The sequence below is a fragment of the Schistocerca americana genome, chromosome 2, assembly GCF_021461395.2.
Source record: "Schistocerca americana isolate TAMUIC-IGC-003095 chromosome 2, iqSchAmer2.1, whole genome shotgun sequence".
Taxonomy (NCBI): domain Eukaryota; kingdom Metazoa; phylum Arthropoda; class Insecta; order Orthoptera; family Acrididae; genus Schistocerca; species Schistocerca americana.
Window position 1 is genome coordinate 945,478,429 of NC_060120.1, and position 26,347 is coordinate 945,504,775.

At 41.6% G+C, this 26,347-nt stretch overlaps 1 protein-coding gene across 1 annotated transcript in view; it reads left to right on the forward strand.

Moving 5' to 3' along the window:
- LOC124596088 overlaps nt 1-26,347 on the forward strand; it is a 147,553-nt gene that overhangs the window by 51,788 nt on the left and 69,418 nt on the right. The window contains exon 4 of the mRNA XM_047135082.1: nt 13,187-13,302. Coding sequence (XP_046991038.1) covers nt 13,187-13,302 — 116 coding nt within the window. The remainder of the gene's footprint in view (nt 1-13,186; nt 13,303-26,347) is intronic.

The window sequence follows — 26,347 nt, forward strand, 5'->3', positions numbered from 1 at the left end:
ACACTAAGCAGATTCAGAAGGATGTAGGTTGCAGTAAGTTCTGGGAGATGAAGAAGCTTGCACAGGATAGAGTAGCATGAAGAGCAGCATCAAACCAGTCTCAGGACTGAAGACAACAACAACAACAACAACAACAACATCGTTGTTCTTATTTTCCTTTAAATTTTATCTATGATCCGTGTGAGTTTTGTTTATCATTTGACTATGTCTTTTCTTGTTCTGTTATGTCAACAAAGTTTTTTCCTTAAAATCTGTGTGTTCATTTAAAATGTCTTGTGGATGTTTCCTTGTATGAATATGAATTTCCAGTTCTTCGAGAACGTTCATCGTAAGTCCTTTCGGAACTTTGTGTAACATTTCTAGCGCAGTTTCATCTTTCTTCGCTTTGTGGTGTTGATATTACAGGTGTAAACAGAAGCTTGATGGATTACTATCACTGTTTCTAGTGTGTTCTTTAAATCTATTCATATATGTATATATAGTGACGATTGCAACAATGTCTCTTGGCCAGATCAGACGAAATTTTAACACCAGACTTAAAGAACACGAACAAGAAGTTCTAATTGAACACACAGATTTTAAACATAAATACTATCAAGAAAACTTTAATTATATAGAACACGAAAAGACATACTCAAATGGTAAACAAAACTCACACGGACCATAGATAAATTTTAAAAGAAAATAAGAACAACGATAGTTAACGTCATCTCTGGTAAGCTGTATATACTTTGTAAACATATAGCATCATAGTAAAGAAATGTCACAACTGAATTGTCAGAACATCTGACAAATACGTATTTTTACGTTTCGATCACTGCAAGAACTGTTATACTTACCGAGACATGACAGAAAGACTTTACTATAGGTGCAATACGGTCGTCACTTCCAACTAGACGTAAGTACCAGCGCAAATGTAAAACAGCCACAGTTTTTATACAAATAATCTTACTAATGTTATTTAGAGGACGACTTGATAATGGCACTAACTCGAAACTGGCCTGTCATTAAAAAAACATATTATCTTATTGCAGCTGATTTAGAACATTCATCTCCATAATGTCTTATACCGATTTCCTTTTTATCCTTAGGTGGTCGGAAGTTTGGATTGGCGTAGTTCGCTCCTGATCTTTTTGAAATCTGCTGTCCTTCGGATGTTGTGTGAACAGAAGCGTCTTCCTGGTGTAAGGACACATTTTCTTCACCGATCTTGGTCACGTCCATTCCAAGTCTCTATGGAAGCGGATGAATTAAGTGTCGTACTAAGAACTCCATTTTTGTCCATTTAATCACTATCAACAACAATGACACCCTGCGTGTCTCTAAAAAACAAATACCACCAATTTTCCCGTCGACCAAAGGGTTTTTGTATTTCCCCGTGCAACTTCACTTTCATCACCATTCTGTTACGATTTTACAGTGCATCCGCAAAGTTTTACCTCAACGGCGAGTTCCACGTGTCTCGGCGTGCGGGACTCGTAAAGTTGGCAGCGCATTCATGTCGCTGTATGGCCTAGAGTCCGAGATTCACTGTTAGTGGTTGCATTTACGTTGGTGGATTGGATTCAACATTATTACAATCGTAACAATGACCTTAATTATATTAGATTAATTACAATTAAATACACTCTAATCACCAGTATTACAGTAGGTGCTGGAAATGTTTTCCTCTTTCTTGAAGGCATAATTCAACACGTTCACATTTGTTTGCGAACAGCTTTACCAATGTTTCACGTGTAATCGAATGCAGACAATCAATTACCGCTATCTTCAGTTCATCTATTTTCTTTGGATTATTTTGTTACACAAATGTTTTGACAGCATCCCAAACGGGATAGTCGGGCGGAGACAGATCAGGTGAGCGCCGGTGCCAGAGGCCTTTCGTAATTACTTTCTTTCCACACTGGTGTGCAATATGAGCAGTAGCGTTGTCTTATTGGATAAATGATTGTTTGATCTTATTTTCATTCAGCAGAACAATAAATGGATGAATGGTATAGGAATAATAGATGTCGGAAATGACGGTAGTATCGAAAAATGTCGGCCCTGTAATTCGCACTCGCGTTATGGCAACACAAATTCCGATTTTCTCTGCATACAACACGTGAATTTTATGATGACAAAATTCGTGAATTTTGAGGATTAATGTAGCCAGCTAGGTGTAACCAAGACTCATCAGTGGAAAACGTTCGATCTGAAACACCAACTCCATGTCGGTTAACAAATCGCTGAAACAATTCACAATACGCTATTCGTTTCGCATGCTTCATACAATTTAATTGCTGCACAGCAGTAATTTTATGTGGATACATCCCCAGTTCTTTGGTTACAGCCTTATGTGCTGTGGTACGAGTGAATTTAGCCGCTTGCGTTAATCTCCTTACTGATTTTGTTGGACTCCACAACATGATGTCCGAAATGTCGTCAAGCTTCCGTTCTGTTAAAATTGTGGACCTACCAGTTCGTGGTACATCATGAACTGAACCTTTTATGTGGAATTTGTGAAGTAAATCACGCGCAGTGTCACGATGCGGACACATCGAAGTAGGAAAACGCAATCTAAATTGCCGATTCAGATGCTCTCTACCGTTTCCTCCTGCACGGAAAACATCTTACATTAAAAACGGTCTATCTGCAGTAGTAAGCATTCTCACTACACTCACCTTACACTACTTCCCCCCACCCTTCCCCACCCCACCGCCCATTTACTCGGAGAACGGCGAAGTGAGAGCTGAACCTGCTGCCAACATTTCGCGCCCAGTTTTGTGTGTAGGTTGTAGTTACGGATATACATGCCACCTAGCCACTCAGTAAATGCTTCAGATGTTGCTGTGTTCTACCCTTATAAATTTCTGAAACGTCCCTCTTCGAAAATTTGTTGCTTGGAGTCAACAAATCCGACACACATCATGTGTGGTCCCAAGTTTCTCATATGCAGAACGAGGTTTAGTATCTTATGCACCTGTTACTGTAACATGTTTATAATCACTACAATCTCATCAGTCTTAATATTACGGTATTCTGTCACCATACGTTGAATTCTATCCTTTCTTTTTCCCATAAGAAATAAAACAATTTCAGTAGTGTGGAGATCTGCCATTGCGCAAACTATTGTGATCTCTTGATTCTCAATAGCCGACCAGTGATGATCTTCCACAGCAACCAGTCACCTCGATGAGTCTTCAGTCACGATCGTCACTATCTATACAACAACCATCTTTTCCACCTGCCACTATGTAAAATTTACTTGGGTAATTTAAGCAAGTTTGGCAATATTCTGTGATTTGTGTACCACGAATACCAATCATTGTAGCCAGAATCACAGTTTAGTTTTGTCAACTTGGAAACGTACTGCCGTTGGATGTGATATAGTCAAGGATCAATTTTTTGCCTTCTGCATTACATCACATCGAACAAAATAAGAAAGACTTCTATGGTCTCCACACATTGCAGAGTCCAATGAAAACACATGTGCCATCACAATTTACATTTCTTATTATCATTTACACTGTCTGATGCATTCTCGACTGCTGTTTGAATGCTCCACTGTTTGAACGGATCTCAGGGATGATGTTCGTGTGGTCGTGGAAATTAAATACCACTTCGGCTATACAGTTGTGTGTTACCTTCAGCTACGAGTACCAGGAATTTCGAGACAAACTTCAGTACTGAATTGTACCTTGCTTTTACTGGTTTGGTAGAATTCTGTACATTTTAGAACTTGTCCACTACCCTTAAGTAGAAGTATGTATGTGTTTCTCAGACTTCACTTTGATATTTTCGGTATCATTAGACATGGCTGTGGGAAGTCGTAGCAACGAGACGATTTATACAAGGGGCAGTTGGAAAATAAGTTTCCCCTGTCGACTGTGGGCAGAGTTGTGTTACATGGGCGAAAGACGACACAGCGCACGTGCAAGACACCGATACACTACTGGGTAGAGGTGGACCGCGATCAAGCAGATGGCGCTGTCGCAGTGCCTGCGCAAAGCGGAGTCCAGCCGCTCAGTCTTTTCCCGGAGTTATGGAGAGAAGGTGCGTTTTGGAGTCGTGGATCACAGGCGGAAGTGAGAGCTGTTATCCGCTATTAATGGGCACGTGGAGTATCAGGCACAGAAATTCATGACCGCCTTGTTGAAGTGTATGGGTCAGGTGTGATGTCAAGGCAAATGGTGCGGAGATGGTGCCAGCAATTCAGTGACGGACGTCAGAAAGTGCAGGACATACCGCGACCTGTACGGACGCTCACGGCCACTACAGATGCAAATATCAAGAAGGTGGACGACATGATTAAAGCGAACCGGCGTATCACCATCGATGGAGTAGCGGTAGAACTTGGAATCGGACATGAACGAGCTCACAAAATCATCCACGACATTCTTTCATACAGGAAGGTGTCAGCACGATGGATGCCGCGCCAAACGACCCCGACACAGATGGAATAACGCATGGCGTTCAGTCTGGAACAGCTCATGCCTTACCATGACTCTGGCAATGACATTCTGTTTCGGATTGTGACACGGGATGAAACGTGGGTCCACCATTACACATCCATGGAATGGAAACATCCGTCATCACCTGTCCGTAAGAAGTTCAAAAGCACTGCGTCTGCAGGTAAAGTGCTAGTCTCCGTTTTCTGGGACGCCAATGGAGTTTTGCTGCTGGACTTTCTGGAGGGTGCAACCATCAATGCTGCGCGGTACTGTGCCACTCTGTCGAAATTGAAAGAGGTGATTCGGGAAAAGCGGCCTGGCCTTCTCAGATCTGGCGTTCTGCTGTTGGATGAGAATGCGAGACCACACACGGCGACGGCATCGCAAAACCATATTGCAACTCTTGGTTGGGAGCGCCTACACCATCCGCCTTACAGTCGGGATCTCGCACCAAGCGACTTCCATCTGTTTCCTGCTTTGAAGAAGACTCTCGGCGGAAGGCGTTTTGGCAGCAATGCTGATGTTAAACAAGCCGTTCAACGCTTCTTCCGTATGCAATGCCCTGATTTTTTCCTGGAAAGCTTTTTGAAGCTTATAAAGTGGTATGACAAATGTCTCAGTGTACTTGGAAATTATGTAGAAAAATATACACATGTCTTATCTTTAATGTGACATTTTCGTTTTTTTCCTTTCACACACAACTCTGACCACAGTCAACAAGGGAAACTTATTTTCCATCTCCCCCTCGTATATTAGCTCGGTAGACAGGCTTTAGTGCCCTGAGAATGGTGGAGGGGATTTTGATATCCATCGTCCATGCTGGAGAAATGAAGACAGTCCTACGGTACTTGGGGCGGGAAGTCCCGCAGTAAGCCGCAAACACGAGCATGTGCATTTGGCAAACTGTTACAGCCCAGCGTAGGTGTCGTTTCAGGCACCACTAGATGTGGTCTCGGCAGATTCGTTCCTCTATAACCGATGGTGTCTTTCGAAGTCAACGCTTGTTTCCACGCTCAACTAAACCGAAATACTGAATCTCAGTTGATGTTGACACTGCTTTTTTAAAGGTCACCTGGGTGCTGTGTGTAGCCGGTTTTATCAGCGAAGGTGAAAAGCATAGGGTGATGCCGACAGTTACATGTGTTATCAGACACGTAGGCCACAGTGAAGTAATTGTGGGAGATTGACTGGAAGATTTGATGGAAAAATTTCGAAATAATATGTTATATAAAACCCTAAAATTTGTACAGACATGTTTATAACAAAGAAGCAGGCATATATGAGTATATTACCTTACCTTTACTGATACGCAAAGTCGCTGCTGAAGATGTTATACAACTGCTTAGTTGAAATACTTTTGTTTTTCCACAACATCTGATATAATGTCCAAAAGCCATTGAATATTGCTGATAGAAGGGGAAATGGTGGGGAGCATGTATTTAAAGGATTTTATTTTGTATTCAATGAAACTATACTGTTCAATATGAATGGTTACATCAAATAATGATTTTACTTGATATTTTAATTGCAGACAGTGCCTAAAATAATTAAGAAACGTTATTAATCTTATAAAATAATTTGAAATATATTGAGTTCTTAGCGAATTTCAGTTATTGAGAAAGAGTCTGGCTGCAATGTTTGACATACAATTAATCTCTTTTTTTTCAGTGCCACACATTAAAAAATATCGCAGTTGTACCCTTCTTTTATTTTTGTAATAGAAGTCATTGTCTTCACAAATTATTATTTCTTAAAATCTAGAATGATAACCCTTCAGAAAATAAAATTTCCAGAGAGACATTAATAGTGGTCCAAATGGATGCAATGCATGGATGAAAAATTTTGTCATTCCTTAATTGTTGTGCTACAATAGTCACTTTTTGCAAAAAAAATTTAAAAGAGTATTTTGCAGTTACACATACATTTTCTTAAAGAAGTAATACAGAACTGTCAAATTTTCTCTAGCCATTCACCTAAGAATACAGAGACATCTTTCACAAGCACATTATTCTGAACGAATCATTATAATGGATATCAAGGATTATTTTGTACTTCCACTACAGATGGTCAGTGTTAACATTTCCTAAATGCAGTATCGTATATACAATTTACATGATTCATGTTTCCAAATCATTGCGTTCAATGAATACTGGTTTTCCTCTTTCACTAATTCAACATTTCATCATTACATTTACCAACAAATTTATCTGGTTTTTCTCACTGTCAGGAATACCATGATTTTTTTTACAAAATGTTGTATCTCTGTCTCAATATTTCTCATTAATTTCTAGTTTGAATAGTTTTCTGAGTATGAATGAAATTTATGACTTGAATAGTGCTTGATCCACTAGGTTCCAAGTTACAAATTTGTATTTTTAAAAGTCCATGCTCTTATTGACACATTTCTGTGATTCATAGCAATTGTTCCGTCAATGTTTAAATAATAATCAAATTTGGTGATTCAATAAATGGACAGAGCAACTGCCAGTTAACAGATATAATCTATTAAGACAGTCCGGTATGTAAAATTACTGTTATTTCCAGTGAGGAATCATGCAGGCTGAGTCACCAATGATAAAATAATGGTATTAGATATATATTAAACCAAATGAATCTTACTCAGTTAATATTAAACAGCCAAGTTTGTGCATAATGCTCATTATAGAGAAAATGTTATGTATAAAGTAGAAAATGCACATGAATATTTTTTAAAAAAATTAAGAAAGAAACTGGATGGCTGTCTTCACAGATGTTAGCATCAAACCTTTAACTTCCATGGAAAAACACAGGTACAAAAAGTCAAAGAACTTTTTCCCTCTGCTACAATTTATACAAAAAGAATATATCATTATGTTCATTTAATTGGAGACTTAATGCCATCACCCTGATATAACTAGAATCCGAAACTGAAGAATCCTTCCATTACATTTTCGGAATCAATCTGGTTGTCGTGCACAAAATTTTGCAAGAGAAAAGTTGGATGTGAAAAAAAAACCAAATACTGAAGTGAAACACATAAATTTATCAAAAACAGGCTGATGCCATAAAACGATACGTTTTATACTCACTTTAACATTTATATCTTCATCTTTAGGCAAATAACTGTCAAATTCATCAGAAGAACTAATGAAAAATATTAGAACATATTTTCCAGTATATAAGAATACCTTGGTTTAACTGCAGAAATGCAAGCATGTGACGAATCTCTGCCATTAAAGACTACTATATTGCAGTGCCTGTGTTGGTTTGAGGTACTCTGCACTGTGCTTCAGATATGCATGCATTGCTGTGATGATCAGCCACATGAAACACAAGACTTATATACGTATTTGCGAATATTTTGAAACTCCAGCTGCACAAATTATTGGTGACAATGAAGATTTGTGGTAGACCTGGACTTGAAAGTGGATTTCCCACTTTATACGAGCGGTCACCTTAACTGCTTCAGCTGTCTGAGCACACTCCCAGGACAGACCTAGACTTCTATATGACACTGATTTGTTTACATCCTATACTTGCACTGGTGCTGTGAATCCCATACAGGGAGATACATATAATTAAAGATATGGCCTTCTTATTAGGATCGAAATACTATATTGCAGTGGTCATGTTGGTTCGATGTACTCTGCAATGTGTTTCTTACATGCATGAATGCATGTCAGAGAGAACAGGCACTGCTGCAGTCGTCAGTTGGATGAAATACAAAAATTGTATTTTCATTTGCGAATACAGTGAACTCCAGCTGCGAAATTTATTGTTGACAACGAAAATTTGTGCCAGACCACAATCAAACCCGGATATCCTTCTTTACAGTAGTGCTTGTCTTAACCACTTCAACTATATAAGCACGCTCCCCGAACAGACAAAAACATTTTGTGTCACCATTTTGTCTGCGTCCTATACCGTCAAAGCTGCTCTGAAATCCATGGAGAATGAGACAAATGATTTAGAGTCGTGGCCTCATTTTTACCTATGAAATATTATACTGCAGTGCCTTACTTCTTTCAATTTACACTGCAATGTCCTACATACATGCACGCATGTTTGGAGGTATGGGTTCTGCTGCGATCGTCATCTTTGTTAAATACAAGATTTATATGTGCATTTGCGAATATGACGGACTGTTGTTGCATAATTTACTGGTGACAATGAACATTTGTTCCGGATCAGAACTCGACCTTGCATTTTCGGCTTTACAATAGTGGTCGCCTTAACTGCTTCAGCTATCTGAACATGCTCCCCAGAGAGACCCGGACATCTGTATGTCACCGTTTTCCTATACTCACACACACATGCATGCTTGACTGAAGGACATTGCAGAGTTCATCAAGTCCAACACAGCCGTTGCAATATAGTATTTCATGTCTCAAAGTAAGGCCAAGACTTTAATTACAGATCTTTCCCTGTATGGGATTCACAGTATCTGTGTGATTGAAGCATGTAGACAAAACGGTGACATGTGGAAGTTCGTGTCTGTCCAGGAAGAGTGCTCGGATATGTGAAGCAGCTAAGGTAACTGCTCATGTAAAGTGGGAAATCCTGTTCCAGTCTAGCACAAATTTTCCTTGTCACCAAAAAATTTTTGCAGCTGGCGTTTCACAATATTCAGAAATGGGAGTATAATTCTTGCAGTGAATTTTTCATTGAGCTGAATGAATATGATATAACTGGTAAGAATTGAAACCTGCTAAAAGTATATGAGAAATTTTCATACAAAGAATTTTGGAGAACTTAAAATTTATGTTTATAACTGATGGTTTGCTATTAGCTAATATGTTTGAAAAAATTGGAGAAACACCTATAAACCACAATGATTTGAAAATATGATATACTGCACCAAGATTGTGATGGGATGCAATAAAGAAAAAACCAAACAGCTATTGAAATCTTTACATAGTTACAGTTTGATTTTTAATTCTTGAGGAATGTATGAGAGAAGGATTATCATGGTGCTGGGAAAGATAAGTTCACAAGCAACAGATATATGATTAATTATTATTCAGTTGGCATATATAAAAAAAAATTAATACTCAAGAAAAGAAGCAAATTATCAATCCATGTTGATGTCAATAATCTACATGCATTTGATGCTTTTATATAGGTGTATTATACAGAATTTGAATTTAGTACCTCATGAGAAATAGAGCTGCAGCTTTACTGTATGATTAAAAGATGATGGCGTTCTCTTGGGTAAAATATTCCGGAGGTAAAATAGTCCCCCATTCGGATATCCGGGCGGGGACTACTAAAGAGCACGTCGTTATTAGGAGAAAGAAAACTGGCGTTCTACGGATCGGAGCGTGGAATGTCAGATCCCTAAATCGGGCAGGTAGGTTAGAAAATTTAAAAAGGGAAATGGATAAGTTAAAGTTAGATATTGTGGGAGTTAGTGAAGTTCGGTGGCAGGAGGAACAAGACTTTTGGTCAGGTGATTACAGGGTTATAAATACAAAATCAAATAGGGGTAATGCAGGAGTAGGTTTAATAATGAATAAAAAAATAGGAGTGCGGGTTAGCTACTACAAACAGCATAGTGAACGCATTATTGTGGCCAAGATAGACACAAAGCCCATGCCTACTACAGTAGTACAAGTTTATATGCCAACTATCTCTGCAGATGATGAAGAAATAGATGAAATGTATGACGAGATAAAAGAAATTATTCAGGTAGTGAAGGGGGACGAAAATTTAATAGTCATGGGTGACTGGAATTCGTCAGTAGGAAAAGGGAGAGAAGGAAACATAGTAGGTGAATATGGGTTGGGGGGAAGAAATGAAAGAGGAAGCCGCCTTCTAGAATTTCGCACAGAGCATAACTTAATCATAGCTAACACGTGGTTCAAGAATCATAAAAGAAGGTTGTATACCTGGAAGAATCCTGGAGATACTAAAAGGTATCAGATAGATTATATAATGGTAAGACAGAGATTTAGGAAACAGGTTTTAAATTGTAAGACATTTCCAGGGGCAGATATGGATTCTAACCACAATCTATTGGTTATGAACTGCAGATTGAAACTGAACAAACTGCAAAAAGGTGGGAATCTAAGGAGATGGGACCTGGATAAACTGAAAGAACCAGAGGTTGTAGAGAGTTTCAGGGAGAGCATAAGGGAACAATTGACAGGAATGGGGGAAAGAAATACAGTAGAAGAAGAAGGGGTAGCTCTGAGAGATGAAGTAGTGAAGGCAGCAGACGATCAAGTAGGTAAAAAGGCGAGGGCTAATAGAAATCCTTGGGTAACAGAAGAAATATTGAATTTAATTGATGAAAGGAGAAAATATAAAAATGCAGTAAATGAAGCAGGCAAAAATGAATACAAACGTCTCAAAAATGAGATCGACAGGAAATGCAAAATGGCTAAGCAGGGATGGCTAGAGGACAAATGTAAGGCTTGTCTCACTAGGGGTAAGATAGATACTGCCTACAGGAAAATTAAAGAGACCTTTGGAGAGAAGAGAACCACTTGTATGAATATCAAGAGCTCAGATGGCAACCCAGTTCTAAGCAAAGAAGGGAAAGCAGAAAGGTGGAAGGAGTATATAGAGGGTTTATACAAAGACGATGTGCTTGAGGACAATATTATGGAAATGGAAGAGGATGTAGATGAAGGCGAAATGGGAGATAAGATACTGCGTGAAGAGTTTGACAGAGCACTGAAAGACCTGAGTCGAAACAAGGCCCTGGGAGTAGACAACATTCCATTAGAACTACTGATGGCCTTGGGAGGAGAGCCAGTCATGACAGAACTCTACCATCTGGTGAGCAAGATGTATGAGACAGGCGAAATACCCTCAGACTTCAAGAAGAATATAATAATTCCAATCCCAAAGAAAGCAGGTGTTGACAGATGTGAAAATTACCGAACTATCAGTTTAATAAGTCACAGCTGCAAAATACTAACGAGAATTCTTTACAGACGAATGGAAAAACTGGTAGAAGCGGACCTCGGGGAAGATCAGTTTGGATTCCGTAGAAATGTTGGAACACGTGAGGCAATACTAACCTTACGACTTATCTTAGAAGAAAGATTAAGAAAAGGCAAACCTGCGTATCTAGCATTTGTAGACTTAGAGAAAGCTTTTGACAATGTTAACTGGAATACTCTCTTTCAAATTCTGAAGATGGCAGGTATAAAATACAGGGAGCGAAAGGCTATTTACAATTTGTACAGAAATCAGATGGCAGTTATAAGAGTCGAGGGGCATGAAAGGGAAGCAATGGTTGGGAAAGGAGTGAGACAGGGCTGTAGCCTCTCCCCGATGTTATTCAATCTGTATATTGAGCAAGCAGTAAAGGAAACAAAAGAAAAATTCGGAGTAGGTATTAAAATTCATGGAGAAGAAATAAAAACTTTGAGGTTCGCCGATGACATTGTAATTCTGTCAGAGACAGCAAAGGACTTGGAAGAGCAGTTGAACGGAATGGACAGTGTCTTGAAAGGAGGATATAAGATGAACATCAACAAAAGCAAAACGAGGGTAATGGAATGTACTCAAATTAAATCGGGTGATGCTGAGGGAATTAGATTAGGAAATGAGACACTTAAAGTAGTAAAGGAGTTTTGCTATTTAGGGAGTAAAATAACTGATAATGGTCGAAGTAGAGATGATATAAAATGTAGACTGGCAATGGCAGGGAAATCGTTTGTGAAGAAGAGAAATTTGTTAACATCGAGTGTAGATTTAAGTGTCAGGAAGTCGTTTCTGAATGTATTTGTGTGGAGTGTAGCCATGTATGGAAGTGAAACATGGACGATAACTAGTTTGGACAAGAAGAGAATAGAAGCTTTCGAAATGTGGTGCTACAGAATAATGCTGAAGATAAGGTGGGTAGATCACGTAACTAATGAGGAGGTATTGAATAGGACTGGGGAGAAGAGAAGTTTGTGGCACAACTTGAGTAGAAGAAGGGATCGATTGGTAGGACATGTTCTGAGGCATCAAGGGATCACCAATTTAGTATTGGAGGGCAGCGTGGAGGGTAAAAATCGTAGAGGGAGACCAAGAGATGAATACACTAAACAGATTCAGAAGGATGTAGGTTGCAGTAGGTACTGGGAGATGAAGAAGCTTGCACAGGATAGAGTAGCATGGAGAGCTGCATCAAACCATTCTCAGGACTGAAGACCACAACAACAACAACATGAGAAATAGAAAGAAAGTGAAGAATGATTCTAATCATGGATATATTCCTGAAGTGGATATTGATTATGTAACACAATTACATAATTCGCCCAAGGATACACTATTCACACCAGAAAATAAGAATACTCCATGAATAAACGCATGAAAATTATTGAAAAATGTTATATAAATCACCATCATTGCATAATATTTATATTATTTCTCTTGTCACGCTTCTGCATTTAAAGAAATGAGTAAAACTCTGTGGTCACATTTGTCTGCTTGTTAGCTATCCGGCAGGACTATGTTGTTATCTTTTCCTGCCACCCCGGAGGTGTTTCCTGGTGCCGGCCAGAGTGGCCGCGCCGTTCTAGGCGCTACAGTCTGGAGCCCAGCGACCGCTAAGGTCGCAGGTTCGAATCCTGCCTCGGGCATGGAAGTGTGTGCTGTCCTTAGGTTAGTTAGGTTTAATTAGTTCTAAGTTCTAGGGGACTGATGACATCAGAAGTTAAGTCGAATAGTGCTCAGAGCCATTTTTATTTCCTGGTGTAGAGCATAGGACACTCAAACCGTGATTTCGTTATAATAACCAAAAGCGTCATTACGTTGGGGCATTTCCTTTCCAGGTTCAGACGGCTCTTCTGGCGAGCAGAGCGCAGAACGGTCGTCTTCCGTGGTGACGGTGGTTGTCGGCAGCACTGCCTATCTCCCGTGTAATATGCCCGACACTAACAATTCATTGGTGAGCCACAGTCTAACTTAAATAGTCGCTAGACTCATTTTGTGTAAGTTGTTATGGGCTGACAGTTGGGGCGACATTAGCGAACCAACCTGCCAGAAGTCTGGCTGTCTCTTAACAATATATGGACACGACAAATAATACAGATGTTAAATCTTTTCCTTCATAATTTAGAACATGTACTGTATTTTTGTATCCCAAGCTTTAGCAAACTGCCAAGAGAAATGAATGGTTGTAAAGTAAATTCACACAGATTTAAAACTGGTGTACGAAATGAGTAAACAACAACCTGTTTCAGATAAAATGTTTTCGAATTTCCTTTATTACTTCATTGTCGCAACTGTTGATGTGTTTTTGCCCAAAACAGGAGTTTTCTCAATAAAAACTTTTGTTACACTGATTGGTAGAGGGAACAGTAAATACAATGCAAACTGGCTACTTAACATGTATTAACTATTACAAATTCTGAGATGTTGTTGTTGTGGTCTTCAGTCCTGAGACTGGTTTGATGCAGCTCTTCATGCTACTCTATCCTGTGGAAGCTTCTTCATTTCCCAGTACCTACTGCAACCTACATCCTTCTGAATCTGCTTGGTGTAATCATCTCTTGGTCTCCCTCTACGATTTTTACCCTCCACGCTGCCCTCCAATACTAAATTGGTGATCCCTTGATGCCTCAGAACATGTCCTACCAATCGATCCCTTCTTATAGTCAAGTTGTGCCACAAACTCCTCTTCTCCCCAATCCTATTCAATACCTCCTCATTAGTTATGTGATCTACCCATCTAATCTTCAGCATTCTTCTGTAGCACCACATTTCAAAAGCTTCTATTCTCTTCTTGTCTAAACTAGTTATCGTCCATGTTTCACTTCCATACATGGCTACACTCCATACAAATACTTTCAGAAAAGACTTCCTGACACTTAAATCTATACTTGACGTTAACAAATTTCTCTTCCTCAGAAACGCTTTCCTTGCAATTGCCAGTCTACATTTTATATCCTCTCTACTTCGACCGTCATCAGTTATTTTGCTCCCCAAATAGCAAAACTCCTTTACTACTTTAAGTGTCTCATTTCCTAATCTAATTCCCTCAGCATCACCCGACTCATTTCGACTACATTCCATTATCCTCGTTTTGCTTCTGTTGATGTTCATCTTATATCCTCCTTTCAACACACTGTCCATTCCGTTCAACTGCTCTTCCAAGTCCTTTGCTGTCTCTGACAGAATTACAATGTCATCGGTGAATCTCAAAGTTTTTTATTTCTTCTCCATGGATCTTAATACCTACTCCGAATTTTTCTTTTGTTTCCTTCATTTCTTGCTCAATATACAGATTGAATAACATCGGGGATAGGCTACAACCCTGTCTCACTCCCTTCCCAACCACTGCTTCCCTTTCATGCCCCTCGACTCTTATAACTGCCATCTGCTTTCTGTACAATTTGTAAATAGCCTTTCGCTCCCTGTATTTTACCCCTTCCACCTTCAGAATTGGAAAGAGAGTATTTCAGTCAACATTGTCAAAAGCTTTCTCTAAGTCTACAAATGCTAGAAATGTAGGTTTGCCTTTCCTTAATCTTTCTTCTAAGATAAATCGTAGGGTCAGTATTGCCTCACGTGTTCCAATATTTCTACGGAATCCAATCTGTTCTTCCCCGAGGTCGTCTTCTACTAGTTTTTCCATTCGTCTGTAAAGAATTCTCGTTAGTATTTTGCTGCCGTGACTTATTAAACTGATAGTTCGCTAATTTTCACATCTGTCAACACCTGCTTTCCTTGGGATTGGAATTATTATATTCTTCTTGATGTCTGAGGGTATTTCGCCTGTCTCATACATCTTGCTCACCAGACGGAAGAGTTTTGTCAGGACTGGCTCTCCCAGGCCGTCAGTAGTTCTAATGGAATGTTATCTACTGCCGAGGCCTTGTTTCGACTCAGGTCTTTCAGTGCTCTGTCAAACTCTTCACGCACTATCATATCTCCCCTTTCAGCTTCATCTACATCCTCTTCCATTTCCTTCATTTCTTGCTCAATATACAGATTGAATAACATCGGGGATAGGCTACAACCCTGTCTCACTCCCTTCCCAACCACTGCTTCCCTTTCATGCCCCTCGACTCTTATAACTGCCATCTACTTTCTGTACAATTTGTAAATAGCCTTTCGCTCCCTGTATTTTACCCCTTCAGCCTTCAGAATTGGAAAGAGAGTATTTCAGTCAACATTGTCAAAAGCTTTCTCTAAGTCTACAAATGCTAGAAATGTAGGTTTGCCTTTCCTTAATCTTTCTTCTAAGATAAATCGTAGGGTCAGTATTGCCTCACGTGTTCCAATATTTCTACGGAATCCAATCTGTTCTTCCCCGAGGTCGTCTTCTACTAGTTTTTCCATTCGTCTGTAAAGAATTCTCGTTAGTATTTTGCTGCCGTGACTTATTAAACTGATAGTTCGGTAATTTTCACATCTGTCAACACCTGCTTTCCTTGGGATTGGAATTATTATATTCTTCTTGATGTCTGAGGGTATTTCGCCTGTCTCATACATCTTGCTCACCAGACGGAAGAGTTTTGTCAGGACTGGCTCTCCCAGGCCGTCAGTAGTTCTAATGGAATGTTATCTACTGCCGAGGCCTTGTATCGACTCAGGTCTTTCAGTGCTCTGTCAAACTCTTCACGCACTATCATATCTCCCCTTTCAGCTTCATCTACATCCTCTTCCATTTCCTTCATTTCTTGCTCAATATACAGATTGAATAACATCGGGGATAGGCTACAACCCTGTCTCACTCCCTTCCCAACCACTGCTTCCCTTTCATGCCCCTCGACTCTTATAACTGCCATCTGCTTTCTGTACAATTTGTAAATAGCCTTTCGCTCCCTGTATTTTACCCCTTCCACCTTCAGAATTGGAAAGAGAGTATTTCAGTCAACATTGTCAAAAGCTTTCTCTAAGTCTACAAATGCTAGAAATGTAGGTTTGCCTTTCCTTAATCTTTCTTCTAAGATAAATCGTAGGGTCAGTATTGCCTCACGTGTTCCAATATTTCTACGGAATCCAATCTGTTCTTCCCCGAGGTCGTCTTCTACTAGTTTTTCCATTCGTCTGTAAAGAATTCTCGTTAGTATTTTGCTGCCGTGACTTATTAAACTGATAGTTCGCTAATTTTCACATCTGTCAACACCTGCTTTCCTTGGGATTGGAATTATTATATTCTTCTTGATGTCTGAGGGTATTTCGCCTGTCTCATACATCTTGCTCACCAGACGGAAGAGTTTTGTCAGGACTGGCTCTCCCAGGCCGTCAGTAGTTCTAATGGAATGTTATCTACTGCCGAGGCCTTGTATCGACTCAGGTCTTTCAGTGCTCTGTCAAACTCTTCACGCACTATCATATCTCCCCTTTCAGCTTCATCTACATCCTCTTCCATTTCCTTCATTTCTTGCTCAATATACAGATTGAATAACATCGGGGATAGGCTACAACCCTGTCTCACTCCCTTCCCAACCACTGCTTCCCTTTCATGCCCCTCGACTCTTATAACTGCCATCTGCTTTCTGTACAATTTGTAAATAGCCTTTCGCTCCCTGTATTTTACCCCTTCCACCTTCAGAATTGGAAAGAGAGTATTTCAGTCAACATTGTCAAAAGCTTTCTCTAAGTCTACAAATGCTAGAAATGTAGGTTTGCCTTTCCTTAATCTTTCTTCTAAGATAAATCGTAGGGTCAGTATTGCCTCACGTGTTCCAATATTTCTACGGAATCCAATCTGTTCTTCCCCGAGGTCGTCTTCTACTAGTTTTTCCATTCGTCTGTAAAGAATTCTCGTTAGTATTTTGCTGCCGTGACTTATTAAACTGATAGTTCGGTAATTTTCACATCTGTCAACACCTGCTTTCCTTGGGATTGGAATTATTATATTCTTCTTGATGTCTGAGGGTATTTCGCCTGTCTCATACATCTTGCTCACCAGACGGAAGAGTTTTGTCAGGACTGGCTCTCCCAGGCCGTCAGTAGTTCTAATGGAATGTTATCTACTGCCGAGGCCTTGTATCGACTCAGGTCTTTCAGTGCTCTGTCAAACTCTTCACGCACTATCATATCTCCCCTTTCAGCTTCATCTACATCCTCTTCCATTTCCATAATAATTCTGAGATACGAAATCAAATAACTGCAAGCCACAGCGATATCCATAAATAAGTAACTGGAAATGAACATTGCTTCGCAGCTTACAGGTAGCCAGTTACATGTGGCCCTTGTTAACCACGGACTTAAATATTGCACACAACGGATACGACGCTCATCCGGAGAATAGATTTGTCCAAGGTGTCAGCTATCATGGTCTCATTTGTGTGCCAATTAAATTTCTTCTAGCTGTTCATTCAAGATCCATAATATTTGAAGATGGCACTTCCACCTCAGTGACAAAAATTACAAGAAAATGGCAATGAACAAGTCTAAAACAACGCTTCATGAAGTAACTAGCACATGCAGCATCACATAAACTTCCAAAACCCCGAGACAATCACATATAACACACAATTAATTGGAAACATCAAAATTCTAGCTTAAAATAGAGGATTGTAACGGTTTTATTATCACATCTCACCAGCTCCGCGCCGCGCGGGATTAACCGTGCGGTCTAGGGCGCTGCAGTCATGGACTGTGCGGCTGGTCCCGGTGGAGATTCGAGTCCTTCCTCGTGCATGGGTGTGTGTGTGTTTGTCCTTAGGATGATTGAGGTTAAGTAGTGTGTAAGCTTAAGGACTGATTACCTTAGCAGTTAAGTCCCATAAGATTTCACACACATTTGAACATTTTTGAGCCAGCTCCGTGAACAAAAATTTTGAGTAAGTTTAACACAGCTAGCATCTAGTTTAAACAGTTGCGCATTAGACAAATCCTTACCAATTGTCAATGCACCATTCTTACACGATACCCTTAGTGACTAACCAACTGAGAATGGCGCTGCCTGTGAGCTTTGTTTTAGCTCGCGTGTAGAAGCAGACACTGTGAATCTGGCAACATACGTTGGGGATAATTTGACACATCCAAGTTCGAGAGTTCTGAAGAGTGCACACACCTGAAAACAGCCTACAATAAAGAAGCGAAAAGTGGAGAAAAGCCAGAACGAGCCAGTTGCAATCCATATGTGGTTGAGTGGAGTGCATCTATCCACAACATATTCTCTCCCGGAAATTCGACTGCAATACAGCAATATCCCCAAAACCACTGCTGAGCTGAAAACAGCCATTCAGGAGGTCATCAACAGCATCGGTATTCCCAAAATTCAGCGGTTCATGCAGAATTTCGCTATTCGTCTGCGCCACATCATCACCATGCTATATATATGATACATGGCCACGATAGATGAGATGTTGTGGCCTAAACTGTTTTAACCCTTAGCCGTGAAGTTGGTCTGTGACTGAAACCGGTCGATATTTGGGTTTTAAATAAAAAAGGAGCTGATGGTCAAACATCCATTTCATACATTACTTGACGGCTGTTAGAAGTCACCTTCAACAAATGTTCCCTTGAATTAGTCTAGGTAGAGTTAGATGCAGAAACAGTGGCCCAACTTTGCGCTCACCCCAACGTTGTCATTTAACAGGGTAAGCAACGGCTGGAGCCTGTTGGCAGGCAAATCACTCATTCGTGACACTGGCAAAGTATTCTCCATCCCTCTTTGTGCAAACCATGTGACCCATCCGTCTACAGAGTTTGTAATTGTAGTCGGGTTATTAAATAAAAGAAGTGTCTTCCAGTCTTCTGCATGCAGTAATTCCCATACTGAAAAACTGTCTGTTGGCTTCAATCTCGGATTCTTCGGCCGACATTGGTTTGATAATTTTCTGACGTTTCGCCAGTACGAGTGGTTGGCATTGTCAAAACTTCACTCTGCATTCCCGGTGGTAGCCTGGAGTCGAGCTCGCGGCCGCAGGTGTATTTGCCTGACGCGCCAACGTCCAAGGGCTTTTCCATGATCATTCCCTGTGCGGCTCTCCTCTTGCTACGAGCAAAGGTCGTTCGCTGCAGCACGGGAATCCAAGATCCGTTCATCTTGAGGTTTTCTTCTTTCTTGTTGAAGCTATTCTCATGTTTGTGTATTTCTGTAGCTTCTCTGGACAACCGGGTGTCATAGCTCTTCGCTACAGCCGCCGCGCGGGATTAGCCGAGCTGTCTAGGCGCTGCAGTCATGGTCTCGGAGGACGTTAGAGTCCTCCCTCGGGCATGGGTGTGTGTGATTGTCCTTAGGATAATCCAGGTTGCGTAGTGTGTAAACTTAGGGTCTGATGACCTTAGCAGTTAAGGTCCATAAGATTTCACACACATTTGAACATTTCGCTACCGCCAGACCTCCCGTGTCGGCGAATTTTACTAGGTGGTCCGTTCGCCCCCGGTAGCTGAGTGGTCAGCGCGACAGAATGTCAATTCTAAGGGCCCGGGTTCGATTCCCAGCTGGGTCGGAGATTTTCTCCGCTCAGGGACTGGGTGTTGTGCTGTGCTAATCATCATCATTTCATCCCTATCGACGCGCAAGTCGCCGTACTGGCGTCCAATCGAAAGACTTGCACCCGGCGAAAGTTGTACTCGGCGGGAGGCCCTAGTCACACGACATTTATTTTATTTACTACGTGGTCCGTCTCACACGGCGCGTGCTCTGCCACAGCAGATTTCTCCACCTGCCACAATCTGCAACGCCGCTTATGTTCAGTGATACTGGTGTTGATTGATCGTCCAGTCATTCCAGTACAAACTTTTCCGCGTGTACAAGATATGCGCGTACATTCCCGACATTGGAAGTGGATACCTTTTCACGTTTTCCGAACTGGGATTCTCTCTGATCTTCTTTGACGGTTTGTAGATAGTCTTTACGCCATGTCTGCGTATTACGAGGCTGATTCTGTCCGTCACTCTGCGAATGTATGACCTTTGTTACACTTATTATATAGCTGGTGGAGTACCCATTGCTCCACAGAACGCTTTTCAGGTTTTGCATCTCTTGTCTGAGGTGCTGCAGCTCTCGTATTTGTCTTGCTCGCGTTACGAGCGTATTAATCATGTCTCTTTCTCTGACTCGGGTGGTTATTTGATAGACTATGCAGGTATATGTCCGTGAGTGTCGGTTTTCGATATACACTGTGTCCCAGGTTTTCACCATCCCTTGTGACCAGCATATCGAGAAAGGGTAGCTGTTATTCCATTTCTAGTTCCACTGTAAATATTGTATTGGCATGGAGGCTATTCCAATGTCTTAGGAAGTCACAGAGCTGTTCCTCACCATGGCTCTACACAAAGAAGGTATCGTAGACGTACCTGTACCACACCGTAGGTTTACAAGGTGCCAAGTCCAGTGCTTGTGCTTCAAAATGTTCCACGAAGATGTTGGCCGCCAGTGGACTAAGAGGACTACTCGTGGCGACGCCTTCCAGCAGTTCATAGAAGCTGCCATACCATGTCAAATAGCTCGTTGTAAGACGTCGTGGTCTCCTGACCTTCATTGCTTACATATTACGCCCTCACAATCATATTCCGCACATCAAGACGTTTCATTCGAACCCAAACTCGATAAGATAAAGTCAATGTTGTATGAATTCATGTAAACGATATGCAAATAACTAGTAAATCGTAAGTGCGCACCGAGATTGAAATACTCGAGGCTGACGTAACCACACACAGTCAAGACACGATGGTCGCAGGGGCTTTTAGTTCAGGAGAGGCAAACCGCACGCCGTGGGGCCGGACTCTTCAGAGTACGAGTCAACCTATCTACGACGGCTGGCGACTGCCCGTAGAGCAGACAGCATTTGTCCGAGTGAAAGGGAGAACGACCCCGTGTTTGGCTTAAAAGCAAATTCCGCTACATTGTGTGGAAGCGCCCAGCCTACGCATTGTTTGCAAACATAGCATGGAGTTTCAGAGGTTTTCACAGGGAGACCGCAAACGCCAAACGCCGGTGCTACAGATTTCTGGATTGGTCGCCTTAAACGAAACGTCATTCTCCCGTTTTAGAAGAGCAATGCTGATTGGCAGACGATATTCCTGGCGCCTTGAGCTTAAGAAGTGATGGAAGAGACCGAAAGATATACTCCTTCACGTCTGGTGTGGAGAGGGGCCGTTTCGCTGTCGCTCTTGGAGTGAGAACACATAATGAGAGTATGTGCCCTCGTACGTGTACTCAAAGAGCGAGGAACAAGTCTCTCCTCAGAACATCACTGGGAGAGCACCTCTGTCAAGAGCGAATCGAAGTGCGACTCTATATTGAGTGCTTGCGATTAAGCATTGTTCACTGTGTTGGCCGCCACACTTGTTGTGCGGCGTGAGCGGACAGAGTTATAGTTAAACGCCTGCGAGCGAATTGAGTGGCATCGCGGTGGACTGGTTATCTGACCGGTGTACCACGCCAATAGTTGGACTAGGGGCGAATAGGAGTCCTTGACTTCAAGGCATAGGGAGAGTTTGATTGGCGAAGTCAATCCAGATAGGACGGGAGTTATGTGTCAGCAGCGAGCGGCGCAGACAGCAGTCATCGCAGCTTACCGTATTGTGCGCTACAGCTCTTGCGAGCCTCATATTTCCTCCACAACAGTACACTTCACTGCATTTCACACACGACAGCCTCGACCGTACCTAGCAACATTCTAACGGATAATTATTCAAGTTGAGTAGGCGCGGCTCTCAGCCATTCTGCCAAGTAAATAACCATCTTAAACTTTATATAGAAATTTCATTAGCGAATCCTATCCTCGAGAGGTAACTTCACATTCCGAAAAGAACCCGGAAATAACTTGTTGAGTTCATAACTAAAAGTGTCATTGTGGTTTCTCAGAATTTTTGCAAAATAAATAATTTTCGTTAGTTTCATGTTTACTTACACTAACTAGCACTACTCCATTACCCAAGTATCTCACTAGTTACATAAGAAATTTTGTGAATTTTTGTGTCATTTACTTACAGCGGACGACTCGAGAAGATATTTATTGCTGAAAGTTTCTCAGGCATTTCTCTTTAGAACGTTATAAGCGTCTGTCTGACTTATGTAGTAGTGTGGGGGTGGAAATTGCATCTTGCAGGAGACACAGGGTAAAGGGTACATCTCAGATTAATCCGTTGCGCAGAATGACAGCATAGCACCCACACGCTCACATCGTGGTGAGATATTCATGAGAACTTGGTGATGTCTTGCGCGAAAATGGAACCGAAGTTCTCCATAGAGTCATTGAGTGGCTCTTTCATAAACGAAGAAACAATATCAGAGCTTATCAGGATGTCGTGTGGTCCAAGTTTTAGTTTCTTCAGTATCTGAAAGTAATATCCTGAGTCCTTTAGTATGTGTCAGTCTTCCCCATTTGCAGCTGGAGCAGAGAGGCCAAGTGCTTCGCCAGTTTATACGTCGGTGTGCCAGGGGGGCTAACAATAGGTCTTAATGGAACATTATTCCTATTGATCTTTGGTAATCTATACAGCGAAGGTGATGGGGCTTCTATGTAACGCAGGTTCCTCTGCATCTCCGCCGAGAGGAAAGACGCCTTGATTAACCGATTCGTATTTCGTATGATCCGATGCGTCGGATCTGCGCTTAGTTTTCTGTAAGTCGTTGGATCTAATATGTCGCGGTTCTTCTGCTCATGAGCTTAGGTTTTCATTATGACGATCGATTTTCCTTTATCGGCAGGCAGTACCAATATACTCTTGTCGGCGTTCAGACTCTTGAGTAACAAGTGAAATATTAGCTGTCAGGAACAGTTTAGTCCAGATGTCTGCCAGTTGTTTCTCTGTACCCACTACTGATATACAATGAGATGATAAAAGTCATGGTTCAAATGGCTCTGAGCACTATAGGACTTAACTTCTGAGGTCATCAGTCCCCTAGAACTTAGACCTACTTAAAGCTAACTAACCTAAGGACATCACACACATCCATGCCCGAGGCAGGATTCAAACCTGCGACCGTAGCGGTCGCGCGGTTCCAGACTGTAGACCCTAGAACTGCTCGGCCACTCCGGCCGGCATAAAAGTCATGGGATAGCGATATGCGTATATACACATCGCGATAGTATCCCGTACACAAGATATAAAGGGGCAGGTATCGTAATTTGTACTCAGACGATTCATGTGGCGAGGTTTCCGACGTGATTATGACCACGCGACGGGAATTAACATACTTTGAACGCGGAATTGTACGAGGTGCATTCAAGTTCTAAGGCCTCCGATTTTTTTTTTCTCCGGAGTGGAAAGAGATAGAAACATGCGCATTGTTTTAAAATGAGGCCGCATTAATTGTCAATACACCCCAGAGATGGCAGCACCGTACGGCAGATGGAATTTTACCGCCAGCGGCGAGAATGAGAACTGTTTTAAATACTTAAAATGGCGACGTTTTCCTTACTTGAACAGCGTGCAATCACTCGTTTTCTGAATTTGCGTGGAGTGAAACCAATTGAAATTCATCGACAGTTGAAGGAGACATGTGGTGATGGAGTTATGGATGTGTCGGAAGTGCGTTCGTCGGTGCGACAGTTTAATGAAGGCAGAACATCGTGTGACAACAAACCGAAACAACCTCGGGCTCGCACAAACCGGTCTGACGACATGATCGAGAAAGTGGAGAGAATTGTTTTGGGGGATCGCCGAATGACTGTTGAACAGATCGCCTCCAGAGTTGGCATTTCTGTGGGTTCTGTGCACACGATCCTGCATGACGACCTGAAAATGCGAAAAGTGTCATCCAGGTGGGTGCCACGAATGCTGACGGACGACCAAATGGCTGACCGTGTGAGCAATGTTGACGTGCAACGACAGCATGAATGGGACTTTCTTTTCATCGGTTGTGACAATGGATGAGACGTGGATGCCATTTTTCAATCCAGAAACAAAGCGCCAGTCAGCTCAATGGAAGCACACAGATTCACCACCACCAAAAAAATTTCGGGTAACCGCCAGTGCTGAAAAAATGATGGTATCCATGTTCTGGGACAGCGAGGGCGTAATCCTTACCCATTGCGTTCCAAAGTGCACTACGGTAACAGGTGCATCCTACGAAAATGTTATGAAGAACAAATTCCTTCCTGCACTGCAACAAAAACGTCCGGGAAGGGCTGTGCGTGTGCTGTTTCACCAAGACAACGCACCCGCACATCGAGCTAACTTTACGCAACAGTTTCTTCGTGATAACAACTTTGAAGTGATTCCTCATGCTCCCTACTCACCTGACCTGGCTCCTAGTGACTTTTGGTGTTTTTCCAACAATGAAAGACACTCTCCGTGGCCGCACATTCACCAGCCGTGCTGCTATTGCCTCAGCGATTTTCCAGTGGTTAAAACAGACTCCTAAAGAAGCCTTCGCCGCTGCCATGGAATCATGGCGTCAGCGTTGTGAAAAATGTTTACGTCTGCAGGGCGATTACGTCGAGAAGTAACACCAGTTTCATCGATTTCTGGTGAGTAGTTAATTAGAAAAAAAATCGGAGGCCTTAGAACTTGAATGCACCTCGTAGATAGATCTAGACGCATGGGACATTCCATTTCGGAAATCGGTATGTAATTTAATATTCCGAGATCCACAGCGTCCAGTGTGTGCAGAATAACCAGATTTATGGCATTACCTCTCATCACAGACAACAAAGTGGTCGACGGCCTTTACTTAACGACAGAGAGCAGCGGCTTTTGCGTAGAGTTGTCAATGCTAAGAGCCAAGCAGCACTGTGTAAAACAGCCGCAAAAATTAATCTGGGACGTTCGACGAACGTATCCGTTAGAACAGTGCGGCAAAATCTGGCGTTAATGTTCTATGGCAGCAGACGACCGACGTGAGTTTGGCGCAGACCCCACGAAACCATGGAGCCGAGTTGTCATAGAGGCACTGTGCAAGCTGGTGGTGGATCCGTAGTAGTGTGGGTTGTGTTTATATGGAATGGACTGGGTCCTTTGGTCCAACTGACCCGATAATTGACTGGAAATGATGATGTTCGGCTACTTGGAGACTATTTGCAGCCATTCATGGACTTCACGTTCCCAAACAACGATGTAATGTTTATGGATGACAATGCGACATGTCACTGGGCCACAATTGTTCACGACTGGTTTCAAGATAATTCTGGACCGTTCGAGCAAATGATTTGGCCACCCAGATCGCCCGAAATGAATCCGATCGAACATTTATGTGCCATAATCGAGAGGTCAGTTCGTGCACAACATACTGTACCGGCAACACTTTCGCAGTCATGAACGTCTATACAGCCAGCAAGGCTCAGTATTTCTGCAGGGGCTTCCAACGGCTTGTCGGGTCTTTTTCCTAAAGGAAGTAGCTGAAAAACCCAAGTCTACTTGTCCTGCAATGTTTTTATTTCTTGATCCATTGCTCTCTTTTACTTGTCTTATTGATCTTACATCATAGCTACTTGAAATATATGTGGCTCTTCACAATCTGTAAAGTAGAAACTACATAACCTTCACATCTTATGGGAGATTTCATCAATCACGTAACTATATTCTCCCATTTATTTTCTCATAGCATTTATTTCCTCATGTCGTTGTCTTCAGTTTAAATAGCTTTTTGAGAATTATCGAGTCTTGGAATTCTTCAGCAGGATTATTCATAGCTACTGTAACAAGCTCGTCTACCTGCTAAAGTAAAGTATTTTCTTCAAAAATGAAATTTCGTATGGGATTAACTTCTTGTCATCTGTTGACCAAATAAGATAACCTTTCATGTCATCACAACCAAGAAAAATTACTTTTACGGCTTTCTGGTCCATCTTCTTTCTCCTTTCCTTGGGAACACTAGCATGCAAACAGATCTTACTATATGCAAAGGCTTTGTCTCAGGTTTCTCTCAATACCACAATTCATATGAAGATAATCCAGAAACGATGGAAGATCGTATTCGATGTGAAATGTAAGCTGCTGGACGTATCATTTCGGCCGAATAAAACACCCTGGAATATCACTGTGAACATTCATCACTGCTCAGTCTGTTTCCAAAACGGTACGATTCTCACTCAAACAGCAGCCATTTTGCTGTGCAGTACACAAAAATGTCA